General features: G+C 43.4%; 1 protein-coding gene across 1 annotated transcript; it reads left to right on the top strand.

The window, feature by feature from the left end:
• The first annotated feature begins 20,049 nt into the window (after positions 1-20,049).
• On the top strand, positions 20,050-22,257 carry LOC141083795 (uncharacterized). The gene is made up of 2 exons (XM_073568225.1): positions 20,050-21,430; positions 21,712-22,257. The coding sequence occupies exons 1-2, from the start codon at positions 21,005-21,007 to the stop codon at positions 22,255-22,257; spliced, it is 972 nt and encodes a 323-aa protein (XP_073424326.1). The 5' UTR covers positions 20,050-21,004.
• The last annotated feature ends 324 nt before the right edge of the window (positions 22,258-22,581 follow it).

Consider the following 22,581-nt stretch of genomic DNA (forward strand, 5'->3'; position numbering starts at 1 on the left):
TTGGTAAGTCGATACTCTGTAGAAAAGAATCCACAAAATTCGAGTTAACCACCGGTGTTTGGGGGTCATCTTTCAGGTTATAAAGATTTTTAAAGAAATCTGAAAACGAGTTGACAATGTCCCTAGGGTGAATTTTGGGATCACTCGATGGAGATACAATCTTAATTATCCTTTTTTTGATTCTTTCTCTTTTTAATTTGTTTTGTTTCCTTTCAATAAAATGTCTCGTTAAAGGTAATTTGGTCTTTTATGTTCTGATATTTGATTTATGTTAAGTTGACCTATGCGATTCTTAACTAGCTGTGTGGTTCCACCCACACATTGTAGGTGATTAAGTACGCAGCAAATTCAGAATTACAGGTATCATATCCTTTTTTGTTAAATGTTTTACCAGTATGTGAATGTATAATGGTCTGAAAATCAAAAAGCCACATTCTTGCAACTACAACATGATAAACAAGTGAATGTATCATTATGTAGCTGAGACAAAAACCTTTATTGGAGGCTCCCACGATTTAAAACAGCACTGAGGCTGGTTTCACATTCGCGCTTTTTAAGCGCATGCACGGCCGGGGGTAGCTCCGCCCCCGAGCCGGCTCTCTGCCCGGCGTGCCCGCCCCTTCCTTGTAGCGCCGCCTCCTAGCGCACAGCGGCGCCTGCGATCGGCGCACCCTATCTTTAGCATAGGGTGCGCAGATCGTGCGCAGGTCGTGCGCTAGTTGCGCTTTGACCTGCGCTGCGCACTTTTGACGGTGCGCCGTGCGCGCCAAAATCTGAAAAGTTTGATTTTGGCGCGCACGGCGCACCGTCAAAAGTGCGCAGCGCAGGTCAAAGCGCAACTAGCGCACGGCCTGCGCACGATCTGCGCACCCTATGCTAAAGATAGGGTGCGCCGATCGCAGGCGCCGCTGTGCGCTAGGAGGCGGCGCTACAAGGAAGGGGCGGGCACGCCGGGCAGAGAGCCGGCTCGGGGGCGGAGCTACCCCCGGCCGTGCGTGCGCTTAAAAAGCGCGAATGTGAAACCAGCCTTAATTCCTCACGCAATGACTTAACTTTATCGTAAGCCATAGTCAGAGGATCCTTAAAAATAAACACCAGCACTTTGTACTTGCTAAATTGCAGGCTTAACAGATTAGTATAACAAATTTCTGAAACATTTTTAAAAAGTTTGTCCAAAAGATAAAACTTTTTGCTTTCACGCAAAATGAACTTAAGACCTTGATTTACTAGAAATTAAAGTTGTCACTATGACAGGCTCCTTTTCACGTTTCAACCAAACTGGCGATCAAAAACAAAACACAATAGAACATTTAATATAGCATGTAGTACAACATGCTGGTTATTCAACTGAATCACCATCTGTCTACTACCTGGATGTGTCAGGTACGCCAGATTCAGACGCAGTGTTTATAGCGGCTCTCCACGTAGGCTTACAGAGGGGGAACAAATACAAGTGATTTGAAATTTCAAGTTGACAAGAATAAAACGTAGCATGAAACATCTTGTCATTTAAAACTCTGAAGCATAGTACAGTAAAAAGAAAAGCAACAGCGAAAATTAGAGTATATCTAAATAATGCACTTTTAGCTTTATTTAGTACTGCTTAGGACCGTCAATGACTAGGGGTGTTCAAACCAGGCAAATTTCAAATTTGCCTGTTCATTTGCTTTTACCAGGAAATTTGATTCTAATTCGAATTTAATGTCCCTTTTTTGATCTGGAGTCTCTGCAGACCTAAGACCATAATAAACATTATATGTTAAAAATGAAAAAAAATCTTATATCTCACTGCTCACTATTCCTGTCCGCTACTAGACTGCCATCTGTCATGTCCTCACCGCATCTTCTGATCCCCATTATTCATTGGTAGATTTACTTGCCTTTCTTTAAATATCTTCACCTTTTAGACAATTACACTTTCATGCAAGACTTTTAAAATAGAATAGCAGTAAAAATATTGCCTTTAGTCTACATCATTATCTGATAGCAAATATCTGTATATATGTCTTGGCTGATCCTGTAGCTCGATTGTAGTGTGACAAAGGATGCCAACACATCTATCCTGAAACTCATCTTCTATCACTTCTAATTTTCTGACAGATTGCTTGTCACAGCGAGTAGCTTTGGAACCATAAATTGCTCAATCTCACCCTTGCATTATTTTTTTATGCTAAATGCGCTTTTTAAAGAATGTTTTGGCTGAGTGCTGCTGACATGATGTCATGCATCTTTCACTAACAGTCCTAAAGCGCCAATGATCTATAAGAAATAAACTGTAAAAATAAATGTACGTGTATTGGGAAAATTAATATTTAATATTCATATATTTACTCCAGATACATTTATTGTTTTCTAAAACAGGAACAAGATTAATTGCAAAGAAATGAGAAAATATGTACTGGTAGTTATATCAATAAGGATGTTAATATATCATCACTTGGCTAAAGTGTCTGCAAAATTAAAGGCAATTTGTCACCCAAATTTTTTTACCCCATCTGAGAGCAGCATTATTTAGAGACAGAGACCCTGATTCCAGTGATATGTCACTTGCTATACCAGTTCCCTGAAAGCTGAGCTCTGTATAACCCCGCTCATACCACGGATTGGTAGTCTTCCCTGTACACTGTGCATAGGCAGAAAACTGCCAATTAGTGGTGGGGTCATGGTTGGACTACTTCACAGCAGTCCAAGTAGTTATCTACTGATACTCTCCTGCTGATAAAGCAATGATTTTATAAAAACTACACTAAGCAGACTAGTAAGTGGAATATTGCTGGAATCAGTGTCTCTGCCCTTTCTTTATACTGCACTCAGATTAAGTAGCAAAAACCTTGAAACACATTCTATTTAAGGGCTCAATTCATTATTCCATTTGTGTCTGTTGTTGCTGAGTTTTTTGATGTTTTGCTTTTTTTGGCACAAAATGTATGTTTCATTTGCACCTTTATTGATGTCTATTTTATATGTGTACTTGCCCGTTTTTTCTTTTTTTAGTCCACTACTGTGAGCATGATTCAAGGTATTTAGATTTTTTCACCTGAATCCTCATTTGCGACTTTTCAAAAAGTCAAGGAATATATCATGAATATAAATTTTTCTGCATTTTGAAAATAATGTGACTTTTTGCTCTATGAATCACAAAAAATGGTTAAAAGCAGAAAAAAGACCATTTTATACTTTTTGCTATATTCATGTAATTCATGCACCATTTTTATGAATTTGCCCAGGGATGATCAAAAAGCAGCCCTGGCACAAAAAAATTAACCAGCCCACATGCAATGAATGTCCTCACCCAAATCGTAGAACACTGGCAGGTTGTGCCAACTTTTGCTTTACTTGTTACACCAATCAACTTGAAACATGTAAACCTGCAGTGGCCATAGCTTGAATAGACAACAGTTCAATACAGCCAGCCGACTATTATCACACTGCAGACGATACTAAAAAATACAGCACTGATCAGACAAAACATTTTGTATCCACAATAAAGGGATTGCTCACTAGAAGATCACCCCTTTTGAATGCTCCTAGTCTGCACAATAAAATAAAAAATGCATTCTTACCAGCTGGACTGATGACTCCTCCACTCCGAGCGCTGTGTCCCTAGCATTCTCATGAGTCATGAGAATGCTAGTGACACAGCGCTCGGAGTGGAGGAGTCATCAGTCCAGCTGGTAAGAATGCATTTTTTATTTTATTGTGCAGACTAGGAGCATTCAAAAGGGGTGATCTTCTAGTGAACAATCCCTTTATTGTGGATACAAAACTTTTTGTCTGATCAATGCTGTATTTTTTAGTATAGTCTGCAGTGCTTATGTCAGATATACATTGATGATCTGCAGCCTTCATAGTACAGTTTGATGATAATGGGCTGCTCTTGTGCCATAAACAATGTCATGATATCTGCGCTGGTCCCGAAGAAATTACTCTTGTATTTTAGTCGACACATTAAAACGAACCGGTCACATCCCAAAATGCTATTAACCCTACAGATATGGGGTTAATGTCAAGAACACTGCACTGCACTTGCTCACTGAGCCAGTGCGCGTGTCCAGAGTAAAGCGAACTGTGCTCAAAGATACCTGTGGAGCAGGCAGCAGCCGAGTAGGTGCGTAATTCAGAACAGCAGGACCTGAAGCACGTGATTGCTGGGGGCGTGGCCTAAACTCCAGAGAGCTAGGAGCTTCACGAGAACTCCTAGCAGGGTAACTGCGAGACAAAGTTACCAAGGGGCATAGACAGGGAGGATAGTCAGGACGTAGCCAATGAGTCATACACAGAGATAGCTGCAAGGTACAAGAGGGGTGAGCAGAGAGTAGTCAGATCACAGGTAATGAGTCATACACAGGGAGAGTAGCGAAGTACAGAATCAACAGGCAAAATCACAACGGGGAACAGAACCGAGTCAGAACCATATAAACAAGCTATAACAACGAACAGGCACAGGCACACAGAGGTCACCACACTTGGCCAAAGGCAAAAGTATAACTGACAGGGATTGGAGATTCCCAGGGGTTTAAGAAGCTCTCCCTTAACCATAGAGAGGTCACAATCATTAACCCCAGGTGTGCAGGTCAAAACCTGCACTGAGCTCCAGACATTAACCCCTGACGTGCAGCTCAAAAACCTGCACTGGGATCATGACAGTACCCCCCTCTCAACGGGGGGCCTCTGGACCCCCAGGCTTCCCCGGGTACTTTGCATGGAAAGCCTGAACCAGGCGATCTGCATGTACAGAGCGAGCAGGGACCCATGTGCGCTCCTCTGGTCCATATCCCTTCCAGTGGACCAGGTACTGCAAAGAGCAGCGCACCCGCCGAGAGTCCACAATATGTCCTACCTCATACTCCAATTGACCCTCCACCAGCACTGGAGGAACAACAGGCTCGGAGTCCTCTTTGACAGACCCTATGGATTTCAACAGAGATTTATGGAACACATTGGATATTTTTAAGGAGGCGGGGAGACGCAACCTATATGCCACTGGGTTGACTCTCCATAATCTCGTACGGACCAATGAACTTTGGTCCCAATTTAGCTGATGGTACCTTCAAGTTGATGTTACGTGTGGAAAGCCAAACCTTCTCTCCCACCTGAAACATGTCTCCCGAGGCTCTCTTTTTGTCAGCAAAATATTTGTACCTCCCCTAGGCCCGAGAGATATTACACTGGACTTCAGCCTAGAGGTTTTTTAACCATTGAACAGACCCCTCTACCCCTGGACAACCGGAATCCACCTGTGAAAACTCCCCAAAATGCGGATTGAACCCATAGCTAATCAGGAATGGGGACATGTTGGTGGACTGACTCACCCGGTTGTTAAAAGCGAATTCCGCCAACACTAAAGCATCACACCAATCCTCCTGTCTGGCGGAGGTCAGACACCTGAGAATCTGTTCCAGGGATTGATTGGTGCGTTCTGTCTGACCATTACTCTCCGGGTGATATGCCGACGAGAAGGAGAGTGAGATGCCCAATTTCATACAGAACGCCCTCCAAAATTTGGCCACAAACTGCACACCTCTGTCAGACACAACATTCAGGAGTACCCCATGCAATCGGACCACATGCTGCACAAACAACCTTGACAATGTTTCTGCTGAGGGTAATGCTGCCAAGGGAATGAAATGGGCCTGTTTAGAAAACCTATCGAACACCACCCAGATCACGGTATTGCCCCTGGAAGGTGGAAGGCCAGTAATAAAATCCATGGAAAGATGAGTCCATGGACTCAACAGGAACTGGTAAAGGTATGAGTTCCCCAGCCAGCCGGTTATGCGAGCTTTTGGAATGGGCACACACACCACAAGCAGAAACAAATTTCTTGACATCGGACCTTAGTGAAGGCCACCAAAAACCCCTGGCTACTGCCTCTCTAGTGGCCGTGATACCTGGATGATCACTCAACCTAGACTCATGAAACTCCTGCAGAAGTCTAGGCCGCAATAAATCTGGAACAAACAGTTTATCCCCTGACCTGGTTGCTGGAGCTAGGGCCTGAGCCCTAAGAATCTCTTGTTCCAACTCAGATGAGACCCCTGCCACTACCACCCCTGGGGAAGAATTGAGGATGACTGCTCGGGGGGAGACACCGGGTCAAAACTTCTGGACAGGGCATCCGCTTTAACATTTTTGGACCCCGGTCGAAAAGTAATGGAGAACTGAAATCGTGAAAAAAAAAGTGACCAACGGGCTTGTCTCGGAGTAAGCCTTTTAGCAGATTCAAGATATGCCAAATTTTTGTGATCCGGGACAACTGTGATAGGGTGAGCGGCCCCTTCCAAAAAGTGCCTCCATTCCGCAAACGCCAGCTTGACCGCAAGAAGTTCTCTATTGCCTATGTCATAGTTTCTCTCAGCTGAAGAGAACTTCTTGGAGAAGAAGGCACAGGGTTTGAGATTGGTAAGGGTGGCCGGACACTGGGACAGCACAGCCCCCACCCCCACTTCAGAAGCATCCACCCTCACAATGAATGGTTTGGACGGGTCTGGTTCTACCAACACCGGTGCGGACATGAAACATTTCTTAATCGCTGAAAAGGACTCCTTAGCGAGTACAGACCAATTTTTTACATCAGCGCCCTTCTGGGTAAGATCCGTGAGTGGTTTAACCACTTGTGAGAAACCTTTAATGAATCTCCGATAATAGTTTGCAAATCCTAAGACGCGCTGGAGTCCCTTAAGATCTCGGGGCTGAACTCAGTCAGCGATCACGAGCACCTTCTTAGGATCCATACGAAACCCCTCACAGGACACAATCAACCCCTAAAAAGACAGTTCCTTTACAAAAAATGAACATTTTTCCAATTTAGCGTACAATTGGTTCTCCCTGAGTCTCTGGAGAACTGTCTGTAGATGTTGCAAGTGAGATTGTCTGTCCGGGGAATACACCAAAATGTCATCCAAATAAATAATAACAAAATGGCCTATCAGGTCAGAAAACACAACATTGATGAAATTCTGGAAAATAGCGGGTGCATTAGTTAACCCAAGGTTTTCAAAGAGTCCTCCTGATGTGAGGAACGCAGTTTTCCACTCGTCCCCTTCCCGAACCCTTATAAGATTGTAGGCCTCCCGGAGATCTAACTTGGAGAACCATTGGGCCCCAGCTAACTGGTTACATAAGTCTGAGATGAGGGGAAGCTGGTAAGTGTCCCTAACCATTATCTTGTTCAGTTCCCGAAAGTCGAGGCATGGCCGCAAACCACCAACTTTCTTCTTCACAAAGAAGAATCCTGCTGCCACAGGTGACACAGAAGGCCTGATATGCCCTTTGCGGAGACTCTCAGCTATGTACTCCTTCATGGCTTGGCGCTCAGGCCCCGACAAATTGAACAATCGAGCCTTAGGTAACTTGGCTCTGGGTACTAAATCAATGGCACAATCATACGGTCTATGTGGTGACAGCGCCTCAGCCTCACTTTCGGAAAACACGTCTTCGAAATCCTTCAGGTACTCCGGAATATCTTCCAGACTGACAGACGACACAGATACGGATTTAACAGTGTTAACAAGATGTCCCAGGTTACCACATTTATCTTTACATCCCCATTGAGTGATCTCCCCTGTCACCCAATCAATGGTAGGATTATGGAATTGAAGCCAAGGCATCCCCGGTACCAGTCCTGCAGGCAAGTTATCTAGCACAAGACAACTTAGTTTTTCCACATGAGTGGAACCCACTTTTAGAGAAAAAAGGTCAGACCTGCAACAGATACCGTCCTGGGTAAGAGGGGATGAGTCAAATGCCACAAGTTTAACAGGATCCTGAAGCCTGACCGTCCCTATCTTAATAAGAGTCATAATTTTGATATCAATCAGTTCACGGCAGAACCACAGTCAACAAAAGCAGTAGTTTGAACTGGACTATTACCAAGTTCCAGTTCCACCTGCAGCACCATCTTTGCACGTTAGGAAAATTGTACCTGAAGGTCTGGGTAGCCTCCCCAGACCTAGTCGTTTCCCGCCATCTTGGAGGATGACGGACAGGAGGGGCAGTCCTTCTTCCAGTGTCCAGATTTCCCACAATAGAAGCACAACTGCTTCTCCCGGCGGCATCTTCTTTCCTTTTCCTCACAGGTGACAGTGCTCACTTCCATAGCCACAGGAAGTCTCATCTCCACTGAAGAATAATGATGTTTCCAGTTGCATAACGCCTCTAGCCTGCAGTCTGCGATCCATGCGAACCGCTTGGGTAATGGCATCCTCCAGGGAGTCAGGTGGAGGATGGAGTGCCAGGGTATCCTTCAGACGTTCACACAGGCCTCTATGGAACAGCCCTGAAGGGCGGCATCACTCCAAGTAATCTCGGCTGCCCAACGTCTGAATTTAGTACAGAACCACTCGGCCGAGTGCTCCCCCTGACAGACACTCATCACCTTGTCCTCAGCCAAACGCACTCTATCAGGATCATCATAAATAAGCCCTAAGGCTTCAAAAAATGCATCCAAAGACATTCTCTCAGGGGCAGAAGAGGAAAGTGAGAATGCCCAGACTTGTGGGGACAACCTGAGCAGGGACATAACCACCCCCACACTCTGTGTCTCATCCCCAGAGGAGTGGGGTCTCAAAGAGAAAAAGAGCTTACAGCCCTCCTTAAATGCTCTGAATTAATCTTTGTTACCAGAAAACGTATCTGGCAATTTAACTGTGGATTTGGGTGGGACTAAAATGACATCTCTATTCCCCACCTGATGAAAGCCTGCGGAAAGCACCCCCTGAACCGAGTCCGCAACCTGCCACTGGGACTGGGCCAGAGCTTGGTGTTCCAAACTTAGCTTCTGCAGCGACTGAGTTAAGCATTTCACCTGCTCAGATAAGGCATGCATTGGGTCCAAGCTGCAGAAGTGAGGAGAGAAAAAAAGTTCACGGTCAGTTATAATGTCAAGAACACCGCACTGCACTTGCTCACTGAGCCAGTGCGCGAGTCCTGAGTAAAGCGAACTGTGCTCAAAGATACCTGTGGAGCGGGCAGCAGCCAAGTTGGTGCGTACTTCAGAACAGCAGGACATGAAGCACGTGATTGCTGGGGGCATGGCCTAAACTCCAGAGAGCTAGGAGTTGCGTGAGAACTCCTAGCAGGGTAACCGCGAGACAAAGATACCAAGGGGCATAGACAGGGAGGATAGTCAGGGCATAGCCAATGAGTCATACATAGAGATAGCTGCAAGGTACAAGAGGGGCGAGCAGGGAGTAGTCAGATCACAGGCAATGAGTCATACACAGGGAGAGTAGCGAAGTACAGAATCAGCAGGCAAACTCACAACGGGGAACAGAACCAGGTCACAACCATATAAACAAGCTATAACAACGAACAGGCACAGGCACACAGAGGTCACCACACTCGGCCAAAGGCAAAAGTATAACTGACAGGGATTGGAGCTTCCCAGGGGTTTAAGAAGCTCTCCCAGAACCATAGAGAGGCCACAATCATTAACACCAGGTGTGCAGGTCAAAACCTGCAGTGAGCTCCAGACATTAATCCCTGACGTGCAGCTCAAAAACCTGCACTGGCATCATGACAGTTAAGTTGAACTTTATTCATCTCAGAGGCCTTCAGTTTTCAGTTATACAGGAGAAGTCGGTGCGGCTTCAGTCACTACTCAATACATAGCCCCCAATCAATACATAGCCCCCAAAACTGACTGACAACTGGCTTAGCAGTGTATCTGAAAAGGGTATATATATATATATATATATATACTGTATTTAATGTTGGATGTTATGTAACCTTTCCCTTTAACGTTATTCGTATTTATTGTACATGCCATGAAATATGTCTATTTATTGTATCTGTTATAAGTATTTAACATTGGACACTGTTATATTGATAGGGAAAGTGTAGTACCCCAGTTTGCCCACTAGATGGGGTTAGATATGCTCAGCTTGTAAATAGTTAAAGTAGGAGGGGTTAACAGCTGTTAAGCCAGGGAGCAATTGGAATTTGAATCAGTTGGGCAGGAGCACCCCGACAGGGCTGTTGGCTCCGTAACATTAAAGTCAAGAGCCCAGTCATACAGAATTTGGGACAGTATCTCATCGGAGAGTAACACCAGGAGAAGTGCTGACAGTGCAGAGTTAGTGGGTCTGCAGTTGCTAGAAGAAAACTAAGCAGTATGGGCAGGTCACTCAGAATGAGGCGGCTTATTTCATCTGTAGATATTCTTGAGACCGAGACTAACTATTATTACCTATTGTCACCTCCAATGCTGCACCATTCCTGTGGTTCCGGCACTGGATCTCTCGGGTATCGTGATATTGTTACAATCAGTGCTGGCTGTGCTCTCCTCTCCAGCAGACAAGTCAGACAACTAGAGGACGTGAGAGCTGTAGCTGCCCTTTCACTTCCTCTAGATGTCTATTATGTCCATAGGATAGGAGAACAAAGCCAGCATGATTGGCACCAGAGACTGACCTCTGCGGCCAGAAGATGGACCACCGTTGCCTGCAGGACCTCACTGGACAAGTAGCCTCCCAAGCATCATCTACAGCCTGAGAAACCTCTGACACAATAAGTGTTTGAAAGAACTGCCGTTACCTTGTTCATTGGTCATTAACTCCGTATATCCTTTACAATTGAACTGTTTATTCCCTCATCTGTTTGTCTCCCTGTGAGGAGTATCCCATTCTTAAATTAAATTGTTAACTCTTGCTCTCGTGCGCCACTGCATTCCGCAACCTGCTCACACACACACTGGACAATACAGGCTCATTACTGTACATACACATCATATAGTCACTCAGACACAAACATCATACAAGTACTTAGTACATACGTGCTGTATAATAAATGTGGGTCGCCCTCGCTCGCCCAGGGCAGCGGGGTACTGGGTACCGGGCTGGTGTCAGGAGGGAAAGCTTCATGGCAGCTGTGACCCGGTTCGTAGCCCTGGGTGCCCAATATCAATGGCGGTGATGTTAATGGTGTTAAAGTTTATATGAATAGTTCATGATGCCACCTGTGGTGTTTGGCAAGGGAGATGGTAAGCCAACGCTGCATACAGATCCGCTGGGACTGATGGTGTGGTGCAGCAGAGATGGTATAGCTCCCCACAGGTGGAGCTGTAGTCCCAGGGCAGCGTAGGTGCAATGGATGAGGAGAGGCGCAGAATGGTATGGATGCTGGTTCCCAGGTGTAGTGGTGCGGGAATAACTGGAGGACACCAGAGTATGCGGTTCCAAAGCTTTACTCACTGTTTGCAGTTCACACAACTGCCTGCCTCCGTACTGTATTCTTCAGGTCAGGGCTCCAGTCAACCTCCAGGCAGGATAGGATTCTCCCTTCCACACTCCGCCAACATGTACCTTACTGAATGACTCCTCCAATGTGCCTTTAGGTGCGAAGCACTCCAGTACTTAGTTACCCTGGAATGCCTCTCTCTAGGTGTTCCTAGTCTTTACTTGTATGACAGACAGCTGTAGCCTGCTTCGGGGACTCCTCTCTGCGTCCCGGCTCTCTATTCAGTTGCTGTTGTGTCCCAAGTCTATGATGGGAGCAAGGCGTTAGTGGCTCACTACTCCTCCGGTGTCTGTTGCCGGACATAAAGATCCAATCAGCCTCGGGGACCGGGCCCTGGCCTTTGTGCTCTCTGGACTGGAAGGGTTCTCTATCTTTCTTCAACCAGCTTCCCACCGTCCTTCTATTCTCCTTCGTTCGGCGCTGTTCTATCTCTCTCTTATGGAAGGTTAGGTTATCAATCTCTTTCTCTGCCTTTCTCGTGCCAGCAGCCCAGATCACTGGGACCTGCTGCAGCACGTCCTTCAGGCATCCAACTTCTCTCGTCTCTCCCCTCTAACCAACTAACTAACTAACTCTCACTCTTCCCACTCTTTTGTATCATCTCACTCCACCCGCCTCCCAGCACATCTCAAGTTACGAAGCAGGGTTCCACGAGGGGTGCTCTGCTAACCCCCAGCCTGAAGCTGTTAGGTGGCCAAACTGAACTATCCTGTGTGTGGAATGCAGGTGTGGAGTGCGGTCAGGAGTTCCCACCTTACCTGGATGGTGGGGCACTACACCTTAGGAGAAGGTGCAGTACCTCTGTGGTGACTGAAGCCTCAGGGGCGCCACAAATGCTCAGCATGTACACATCATATGCACAGCATATGTATGCTAGACAAGTATTACACACATACACTTCAACACTACAGATACCTCGAGCACAATTATTACACACACTTACTACAAATATCTCACACACACATGCTAAAGATATCTCACATACACACACATATATACTACAGCTATCACACACAAACACATCTTACACACAAGTATCACACACACACACGCAACGGATACCTCATACGCACATCACACACTCTCCTCTGTGGTGCAGTGGAGGCTGATGTCCATGTGCTTCTCTTCAGCTTCTCCTGCTCACAGAAGCACTGACCCGGCACCTCCCCCAGTCTCTTCTTCTCTGCCAGGGATACAGATCAGAGCAGGAGAATCTGTCACCATGCTGACTGGAGCTGCTTCCCTATCTCTCCCTGGGAGCACACACAGGCAGATATGCGGTGTGCTGACCTTTCATCTTGAGTGCTGCTGGCTCTCTACTGTTCTCTGACACTGGTACTGGCCAGCGTCAGACAGAAAGAGGCAGACATCCTGTGCGTGCCGCAATGGCTTTTTCAAACTTCTGCGTTAGCCATGTGCCATGCTTACCCGCACTGACGAGGGCCGCAGCCATGAGCAAACATGAACGGGGGCCACGCTCACACACTAACAAGAGCTGCCGCGGCCCTTGTCAGCACATGCAACTAGAGAGAGAGTGCTCACAGGGCCTAGTCAGAAGTTTTAAAGGGCTGGTGGCCCATTTTGTAGTTCAGAGCCGCCAGGCCCTCCAGGCATCTGCCTGCTTTGGCAGATTGCCAACCTGGGCCTGAATTTGGCGCAATAAATGTCAGGGAATACCAGAAGATGTAAAAATACAAGTGACGTAAATAATGAATCGGGCCCTAAATGTGTTGTCTTAAGACGGCAACTTCTTTCCATATGACCTATTAAAACAAATCAGCATTTAATTATACTCTTACCTCCAGTGACCACAGATCCCCTAGGAAATTAGTTATTGACACCAGGACACTTCTCATTAGTGGAGAGTTTGTCTTCATAACTATATATATATACTATTGGCTAGGTAATCAATTACATTTAGTGCAATATGCTTAGTGATCTTTTATTTTTAATGTGTCCTAATTTTGTATTTTCAGTGCACAAAGCTGTAGAAAATGGGACTGTGAGTCAAGTTCCACATTTATACCCCATGCAGTCCCACTCTTTTTTACCTCTTATAAGTGGTAACAAGTGATCAATTTTCATTGAAAGCCATTTGGCAATGAGCAAAACTGTCAAACTTTTATTTTGGAAAGTTGTGGGAAGCAGGGTGTGTTGCAGTCCGCGCTGCCGAGATTCACAAATCACCTGGGATGCAAGATGTTGTAGCAGTGTACTCCTTTATTTCCTCCTACGCGTTTCGGCGCCCTTCCTGGCACCTTCCTCAGGGATATCCCTGAGGAAGGTGCCAGGAAGGGCGCCGAAACGCGTAGGAGGAAATAAAGGAGTACACTGCTACAACATCTTGCATCCCAGGTGATTTGTGAATCTCGGCAGCGCGGACTGCAACACACCCTGCTTCCCACAACTTTCTGAAGGTTTTTCCACGTGCGAGTGGTTGGTGGAGGTCCTGCAGCAGCTGATTCTGTGATATGCTCTCAAGCCAGTTGTGGGTTACACAACTGGAATAGGTGAGTGGAACTGTATTATACCGCTCATACTTCTAGTGTCACTAGTGATAGGGCACTATTGCGCCTCTTGTTCCCCCCACCATTTTTGTATTGAAACTTTTATTTTGCCATTTTGCATAAATTTTGCATTGGAATTTAATTAACACTAAAGTTATTCAATGCAGAGCAAATGTTTCTTAAAGGGAACCTGTCAGCAGGATTGTGCTCAGTAACCTTCACACAGTGTCCAGTTGGCACCGTTATACTGATTAAAATGATACCTTGGTTGATGAAATCCGTCTTGTGGTTGTTGTTTAATCTTTATTTTCAGTTTTGAGTTAATGATATGCTCATGCTCCAGGGCTGCCTATGGGAGGTCTTCATGTGGTGCTCTGCGTACATATGCATCAGTCTGGCTACTAACAAAGTCACTGATCCCTCAGTGACCAGGCCTCTATTTTACATACTGTATATCTTCTAGTTTTGAGAAAAAAATTATATTAATCATGCATGTGGCAGCGCCTATGCTGTAGCATGATCGGATCTATAATAGCCGTATATTATGCTGTGGAGTCTTTAGAATCCCCAGAACATACAGTGGGTTCAGAAAGTATTCAGACCCCTTTAAAGTTTTCACTCTTTGTTTCATTGCAGCCATTTGGTAAATTAAAAAATGTTCTTTTTTTCTCATTAATGTACACATTAATGTACATTAATGTGCACCCCATCTTGATGGGAGAAAAACAGAAATGTAGAAATTTTTGAAAATTTATTAAGAAAGAAAAACCAAAATATCACATGGTCATAAGTATTAAGACTCTTTGCTCAGTACTCATATTTATGTCACATGCTGTCCATTTCCTTGTGATCCTCCTTGAGATGGGTCTACTCCTTCATTGAAGTCCAGATATGTTTAATTAAATTGATAGGACTTGATTTGGAAAGGCATACATCTGTCTATATAAGAGCTCACAGTCCATGTCAGATCAAATGAGAATCATGAGGTCAAAGGAACTGGCCAATGAGCTCAGAGATAGAATTGTGGCAAGGCACAGATCTGGCCAAGGTTACAAAAGAAGTTCTGCTGTACTCAAGGCTCCCAAGAACACAGTGGCCTCCATAATCTTTAAATGAAAGAAGTTTGGGACCACCAGAAGTCTTCCTAGACCTGGCCGTCTAGCTAAACTGAGCTTTCATGGGAGAGGAGCCTTGGTGAGAGAGGTAAAGAAGAACCCCAAGATCACTGTGGCTGAGCTCCAGATATGCAGTAGGGAGATGGGTGAAAGTTCCACAAAGTCAACTATCACTGCAGACCTCCACCAGTCGGGCCTCTATGGCATAGTGGCCTGACGGAAGCCTCTCCTCAGTGCAAGACATATGAAAGCCCGCATAGGGTTTGCTAAAGAAACACATGAAGGACTCCCAGACTATGAGAAATAAGATTCTCTCATCTGATGAGATGAAGATAGACCTTTTTGGTGATAATTCTAAGCAGTATGTGTGGAGAAAACCAGACACTGCACATCACCTGCCCAATACAATCCCAACAGTGAAGCATGGTGATGGCAGCATCATGCTATGGGGGTGTTTTTCAGCTGCAGGGACAGGACGACTGGTTGCTATTGAAGGAAAAATGAATGCTGCCAAGTACAGAGATATCCTGGATGAAAACCTCTTCCAGAGTGCTCTGGACCTCAGACTTGGCTGAAGGTTCACCTTCCAACAAGACAATGACCCTAAGCACACACCTAAAGTAACAAAGGGGTGGCTTTGGAACAAGTCTGTAACAATTCTTGACTGGTCCAGCTAAATTTCAGTTTTTTTCAGTCAGGATGGGGTGCAGAATGTACACTAATGAGAAAAAAAATGAATTTTTTTGAATTTACCAAATGGCTGCAATGAAGCAATGAGTGAAAAATGTAAAGGGTTATGAAAACTTTTCGTACCCATTGTAATTAATATGGGAAAAAAACCCTCACCTCAGCACTCGCCTGTTCTGCCGCTGCAGCCCATGAAGAGTACTACATAATTCCAGTCTTCTGCACATTCTGAACCAACCCAAATAGCATGTATCTAATGTATATACTTTGGGTACACAATTTTACTCAGTATACACTATTGGAGTGGGCATACCCTGGCTCATACTGACTTCTCTATTTTCCTTTAACACCCATGGAACCTGTTTCATTTTGGCTTTGCTGACCTGCCCATAGACACCATGGCCTATATTGCAGTTCTCTCATTCAAAGACAAACATATTTAAATCAGTAATCCTTCCTCCTTTGACAAATAGTGCCTAACTCATCAATGCATTTCACCATCCCCAACCCAGGCTAGCATGTAATCACTAGGCAGCTCTCCCTTCTTAACTTTCATATTTAACCTCTTCTGTTCACATAAAAAAATTCCATGCACATGGGAACTGTGGGTTACTACCCACCCACAAATAAGGTGTTTAGATTTTTGGGCAGGAGTTGCAGGTCACTGGAAAATTTAGGCTCATTGTCTTATGGTTAAAGTTATCCTGCTCTCTGTAGCAACTGATTTCTTTCTATACGATATATGTGAGCCACAGCAAAAACTTAAGTTTGTCGGATTGCTAACACTTTTGATCCACAAACATGTAGTTGCTGTCAGTGACATTATATCAGACAGTATATTTGGTATTGATTTTTGTAAATAAATTTCAGTGACTCTAACATGTATCATTGACAATCTACATCATTTATCATTATTTATCATTTATCCAGGGATTTTTTTTTAAGAACAAACAATTAACACTTTCAAAGCAGCTCATTGTTTCTTGTTTAGGGATAAGGTTGACTCAAGGTCATTTTGAAAGGATGTATGGATTTATGAATTATATGATACATGTCACTTATTTTTCAGGATGAAATATACTTACTGATTTGATAATCTTGAAAGCAACATCAGTCTTATGAGAAGAGAAAGGCTCCTCTACTCAACTTTAATGCTGAGTTCATTAACAGTCATTTATTATCTTCAGGAAATAATTTTTAAGATAACTCAATTTCTTCTTTATTGAATATTTTCCGATTTGTTATCTTGTGAAGGTCAAGAGACACATTTGCTGGAAGAAAGGCTGACATTTTATTCATATGAACTCCATAGAAGGTATAACATACAGTAAATAGATACAATATGAAAGGATAGCAAGAGGATGGAGGATAAAAATAATGAATACCAACACAATGTACTTAACTCAAAACCGGAATTTAGATTCAACCAAAGCTATGTCTACTATTCTTCCTTCCACTCCAAAGCCTGTGGATATGTAGCTCTTATGTGGGGCGTCATAACATGTAGATTATTTAGAATTCCTTATGTTTGCCTCTTAAATGATGGATATTATGAAACAAAAAAATCTTCTTTATAAAGTTAAATAATGTATAAGTTCAAAATAATAAGAAGTTAGTCGGCATTCCATGTGATTGTGTGCACGTGGAGATAATGCATAAGGACCTTCAGTATTCAGTGCAGAGATAACAATGTCACATGGAAGATAACAGCTCAACTATACAGTTGGATAACAAAGTATCCTGCTATTCACAATAAATAATAATTGCTTATTTCCTGTCCATCCCTGCATAATGACCTCTGCACAAAACACTCTCCCATAGATGTTAATGAGTCATCTTCAGACATCAGATTCCTATGGTCACCAGGTTTTTTTTATTTTTTTTTTAAAGTAATTTGTTTTCTATTATGTCAAGCATTAATTACCTTATTTTTAATAGTCTATTCTGTTATTTTATTGTACGTTATTACTGGCCTTTTTTTTTTTTTACAAACCACACCTTACTCACATCCAAGTGGGTGTTTCTCTGAATATTGAATATTATATTTATCCCCTTTCTGACATCGGGCGTATTAGTATGCCGATGTTGGGCTCCCCCTGTTTGGTGTGGGCTCCGGCGCTGAGCGCGCAACTTTCCAGGCACGTGACAGCTGATAAATACAGCTCACATCTGCCCGCAATAGCCATGGGTGGAATCACGATCCACCGAGGCTATTAACTAATTAAATGCCACAGTCAATTTCTGACAGCGGCACTTAACTCACGCTTACCGGAAGCGTCACTAATCCTGCCCATCGGTGACCCTGTCACATGATTGTGGGTCAGAGATGGATCGGCATGTGTGACGCTCGTGCCTTGGCAGGTTGGCGCGAGCGACGGGGTTGTGGACCCACTGTGCCACAAACCAGACTACCCTTGAAGGGGCGTAACTAATGCATCTACCTTGGTCTTCTCTGGAGCCTCTGATGGTGAGGTCAGGCTAGTACATATAAGGCTAAAAGGTTGTCTTCCTTTACATAAAGTGCCTTCTATGTTGAGCTCTGAATCAGTTGAATTCTTCATCTACTTTTGAATGATTTGAATTCAGGATTTTAAATAGTTTTCTAAAGTGTAGGAAAATAGAAAGAAAATGATATTTAATTTTTGGTTTTTCATCTGACCCTAGGATATTTCAATAACACAATTTAGCCTGCCGCTATATTTGTAGAAAGTAATTTTAGCTTGATATTAGAGTGAGGTGATCAGAAAGACATGAAATTGATGTCAATATATATGCACTTGAATGAATAAGCTAAGTATAGGTGCATTAATGGAAATATTTGAATGGAGTAGTGTCCTCAAAATAAATTTTCTGTAATATGAACTTCCACATCTATTTTCAGTGCATAAATTTAAAGCACATTAAACAGTAATAAAAATGCTTGCCTCACTTTATATTAGCTATAAAATCACTACAATGATTTTTTTAAACCAGCTGTTTGTTTTTTGCAAAAGTGGTTGCTAAAAATACCATAAGTAGAACAAAATTCATATTGCATTTTGAAGCTATAGTAGAGTGAAATCCAAATATTTGGATAGACATTAAAATAAATACAAGCATTGTGTGCCAGTATACGGAACAGGCTTGAGAGCTCATCCTTTTTATATTCAGAGCATTTGCTGGCTGTGTTGGACAGCTGAAACCTGCATCTAAAGGGCCTTTTACACTAAGCAACGCACCAGCGATAACGATAGCGATCCGACCAGGCATAGATCGCTGTTGTGTCGTTACGTGATCGCTAGATAGCTTTCAAACAGTCCACTCTCGTCAACGACTCTAGAGAGATCAGCGATCTGCATAGCGACCTCGTTGCTCATTGAGTACCTTTCACATTACTAAACAAAAAACGATTCAGACCTCGGTGGGCGTGCTTCAGCGTTTAATTTACAACGCCCCCCAAAGCGCCGATTGGTGGTCACCGCTGCGCTGTCATTGGCCGGCGGCGTCATTAAAGAGGACGTAATAGCGTTTCAGTTTAAATCTCTGGAGCGCCGTGGTTAGCTTCTAAACCAGCATTTTTCTCCCTAGAGACAAAAGTGCATTTTTGGTTAGATTTTGCTATTCGTCCTTCAGCAACCCTCTTGAAGACTCATCATCGTTGGTTATTTTCCAATACCTCCATTTTTAAGATCATCTTAAGAATCAACAGTGCAAATTTTTTTTTTTTTTTTTTCTCCATAACTTTCGGATTTTTCACACCGTCAAAGGTAAGTTTATTTTGGTTCCAAAGTTGTATTTCTTTTTTGTATGCCCTTTTTTTTTTTTGGTTTTATTTTATCGTTTTATTTTAGTTTAGTGTAGAAACCGCGCCCGCCCCCATTTTTGTAATTGTTGAACGTGATACTTTTCTAGGACAGCGACCAAGCTTATGCGATTCAAACTCTTTTTTTATCGTGTGTATGTCCATTTTGTCCATATGCACATGTCCGAGCAGCCATTTTAGTTTTGAAACCGCGCCCGCCCCCATTCTTGTAATTGTTGAACGTGATACCTTTCTAGGACAGCGACCAAGCTTATGCGATTCAAACTCTTTTTTTATCGTGTGTATGTCCATTTTGTCCATATGCACATGTCCGAGCAGCCATTTTAGTTTTGAAACCGCGCCCGCCCCCATTCTTGTAATTGTTGAACGTGATACCTTTCTAGGACAGCGACCAAGCTTATGCGATTCAAACTCTTTTTTATTGTGTGTATGTTCATTTTGTCCATATGCACATGTCCGAGCAGCCATTTTAGTTTTGAAACCGCGCCCGGCCCCATTCTTGTAATTGTTGAACGTGATACCTTTCTAGGACAGCGACCAAGCTTATGCGATTCAAACTCTTTTTTTATCGTGTGTATGTCCATTTTGTCCATATGCACATGTCCGAGCAGCCATTTTAGTTTTGAAACCGCGCCCGGACCCATTCTTGTAATTGTTGAACGTGATACTTTTCTAGGACAGCGACTAAGCTTATGCGATTCAAACTCTTTTTTTATCGTGTGTATGTCCATTTTGTCCATATGCACATGTCCGAGCAGCCATTTTAGTTTTGAAACCGCGCCCGGCCCCATTCTTGTAATTGTTGAACGTGATACCTTTCTAGGACAGCGACCAAGCTTATGCGATTCAAACTCTTTTTTATTGTGTGTATGTTCATTTTGTCCATATGCACATGTCCGAGCAGCCATTTTAGTTTTGAAACCGCGCCCGGCCCCATTCTTGTAATTGTTGAACGTGATACTTTTCTAGGACAGCGACCAAGCTTATGCGATTCAAACTCTTTTTTTATCGTGTGTATGTCCATTTTGTCCATATGCACATGTCCGAGCAGCCATTTTAGTTTTGAAACCGCGCCCTGCCCCATTCTTGTAATTGTTGAACGTGATACTTTTCTATGACAGCGACCAAGCTTATGCGATTCAAACTCTTTTTTTATCGTGTGTATGTCCATTTTGTCCATATGCACATGTCCGAGCAGCCATTTTAGTTTTGAAACCGCGCCCGGCCCCATTCTTGTAATTGTTGAACGTGATACCTTTCTAGGACAGCGACCAAGCTTATGCGATTCAAACTCTTTTTTATTGTGTGTATGTTCATTTTGTCCATATGCACATGTCCGAGCAGCCATTTTAGTTTTGAAACCGCGCCCGGCCCCATTCTTGTAATTGTTGAACGTGATACCTTTCTAGGACAGCGACCAAGCTTATGCGATTCAAACTCTTTTTTATTGTGTGTATGTTCATTTTGTCCATATGCACATGTCCGAGCAGCCATTTTAGTTTTGAAACCGCGCCCGGCCCCATTCTTGTAATTGTTGAACGTGATACTTTTCTAGGACACCGACCAAGGTTATGCGATTCAAATTCTTTTTTATAAAATGTATGTCCGTACCTAAATGAAAGAGTTCTCACCATTTCCTTTCTTTTTTATTAGAGATGGCATCAAGTAGCCAAGTTGCAAACAGCCAAGACTTCATACGCCTATTTATTGAGATGTATCGGTCAATGCCCTGCCTCTGGAAGGTGAAGTCTCCAGACTACAGTAACAAATACAAGAAGAAGGTTGCATATGAAAAACTTGTATATCTATATCAAGAAAATCATCCCAGCGAAACGGTTGATGAGGCTGTTATTAAAAAAAAAATACAAGCTCTACGCACTGTGTTCAAGAAGGAATTGAACAAGGTGGAAAAGTCTACAAGGTCGGGGGCGGGTACCGATGAAGTGTATGTTCCGAAGTTGTGGTACTACAACTTGCTGGAGTTTACGCGAGACCAGGAAATCCCCAGGGTTATGCACTGTTCTATGTCACTGCCACAAGAGGAAGAAACAGTGACACGGCCTGATTCCCCTCTAGTCGATGTAAGTATGTTTTGGGTTTCCCTCCAATAACCTATGATACATATATATGTACATGGTACAGTTGAGTTTTATTCATTAAGTTGATGATTTGAAACTTTGTTCACAGCTGATACCTCTTCATTTTAAATTGGTTTATCATAACATAATTTCTACAAATTGTCGATGTCAGTACATAGCCAGTACCAATGTTCCCACCCCCTCTTAATAAATTATTGTTATGTGTTTAGAAAACACTCGTTTTACTTTTTCTGTGTTTTAACCTTGTTTTTCTGTTCTTGCAGCATGTAACAGAAGAGGTCTCACCTACACCATGTGTCATTCCTGAAACCCCTGCAACATCAAACCCAACCGACGAGGAGGCAGAGGAGGCAAGTGTGTCCGCGGGAGCGTACACTGTGCAAAGGCGTCTCCCTGTGAGTAGAAAAAGAAAGGCCACCGCTCCACCTTTTCCAGAGTTTGTCGATATAGCAAAGAACATATTGGTGCTGCAGGAAAAGCAAGCCATTGGGGGCTTTGCACACATGGTGGACGAAAGACTTCGGTCTCTGGACGTTACGCAAAGGCTTCAGGCTGAGAGAATTATATTTGAAGCGCTAAATAAAGCTGCTGTTGGACAACTTAAAGACAGTTATATTCTTGTGGATTCCCAAGCTATGTCAATAAACCCATGGCCGCAGACACAAGAACATGTAACAAGCACGCCAAGAAGGGTGATTCAGCCTATACACAGCATGAACTTTGGAACCCCACATTTGCAGTCTGGCCCATTCATAAATCCTGGAAGGCAGCAACTGAATGACTCTGACTTTTGTTACACTCAATTATAGTTTTTATGTTTACTTGTTGTATTAACAAAATTGTTTGGCTATCCTTTTTGTTTGTTTATAAAAAATAAAAATTTAAATTTAAATTTTTGCATTACACATGACCACAATTTCAAGTCCTTTGTAGACTGAGACAAAAAGTGGTTTGCCACGCGATAAAGGCAGGTTTCCTAGTCTGGTGTGTAGTTAATTGCCTGCAATTATCCTGTTACGTGGAGTGTTCCATCTTTAAAAGTGTGTTATGTCAGAATAGTAATTTTATATCTTTAATGATGACCAAAAAAGGTGCCACATGAGAGGTTGAATTGTTTTTTCGAAATAAAATTT

This window comes from Dendrobates tinctorius, unplaced genomic scaffold, assembly GCF_039654945.1.
Source record: "Dendrobates tinctorius isolate UK_male_01 unplaced genomic scaffold, ASM3965494v1 ptg000005l, whole genome shotgun sequence".
Taxonomy (NCBI): domain Eukaryota; kingdom Metazoa; phylum Chordata; class Amphibia; order Anura; family Dendrobatidae; genus Dendrobates; species Dendrobates tinctorius.

Excerpts from the sequence above, each read along its gene's own strand:
- LOC141083795 (XM_073568225.1), top strand. The coding sequence starts at position 21,005 with ATGGCATCAAGTAGCCAAGTTGCAAACAGCCAAGACTTCATACGCCTA. Across the intron at positions 21,431-21,711 it reads CTGATTCCCCTCTAGTCGAT|CATGTAACAGAAGAGGTCTC; the intron begins GTAAGTATGTTT and ends CTGTTCTTGCAG.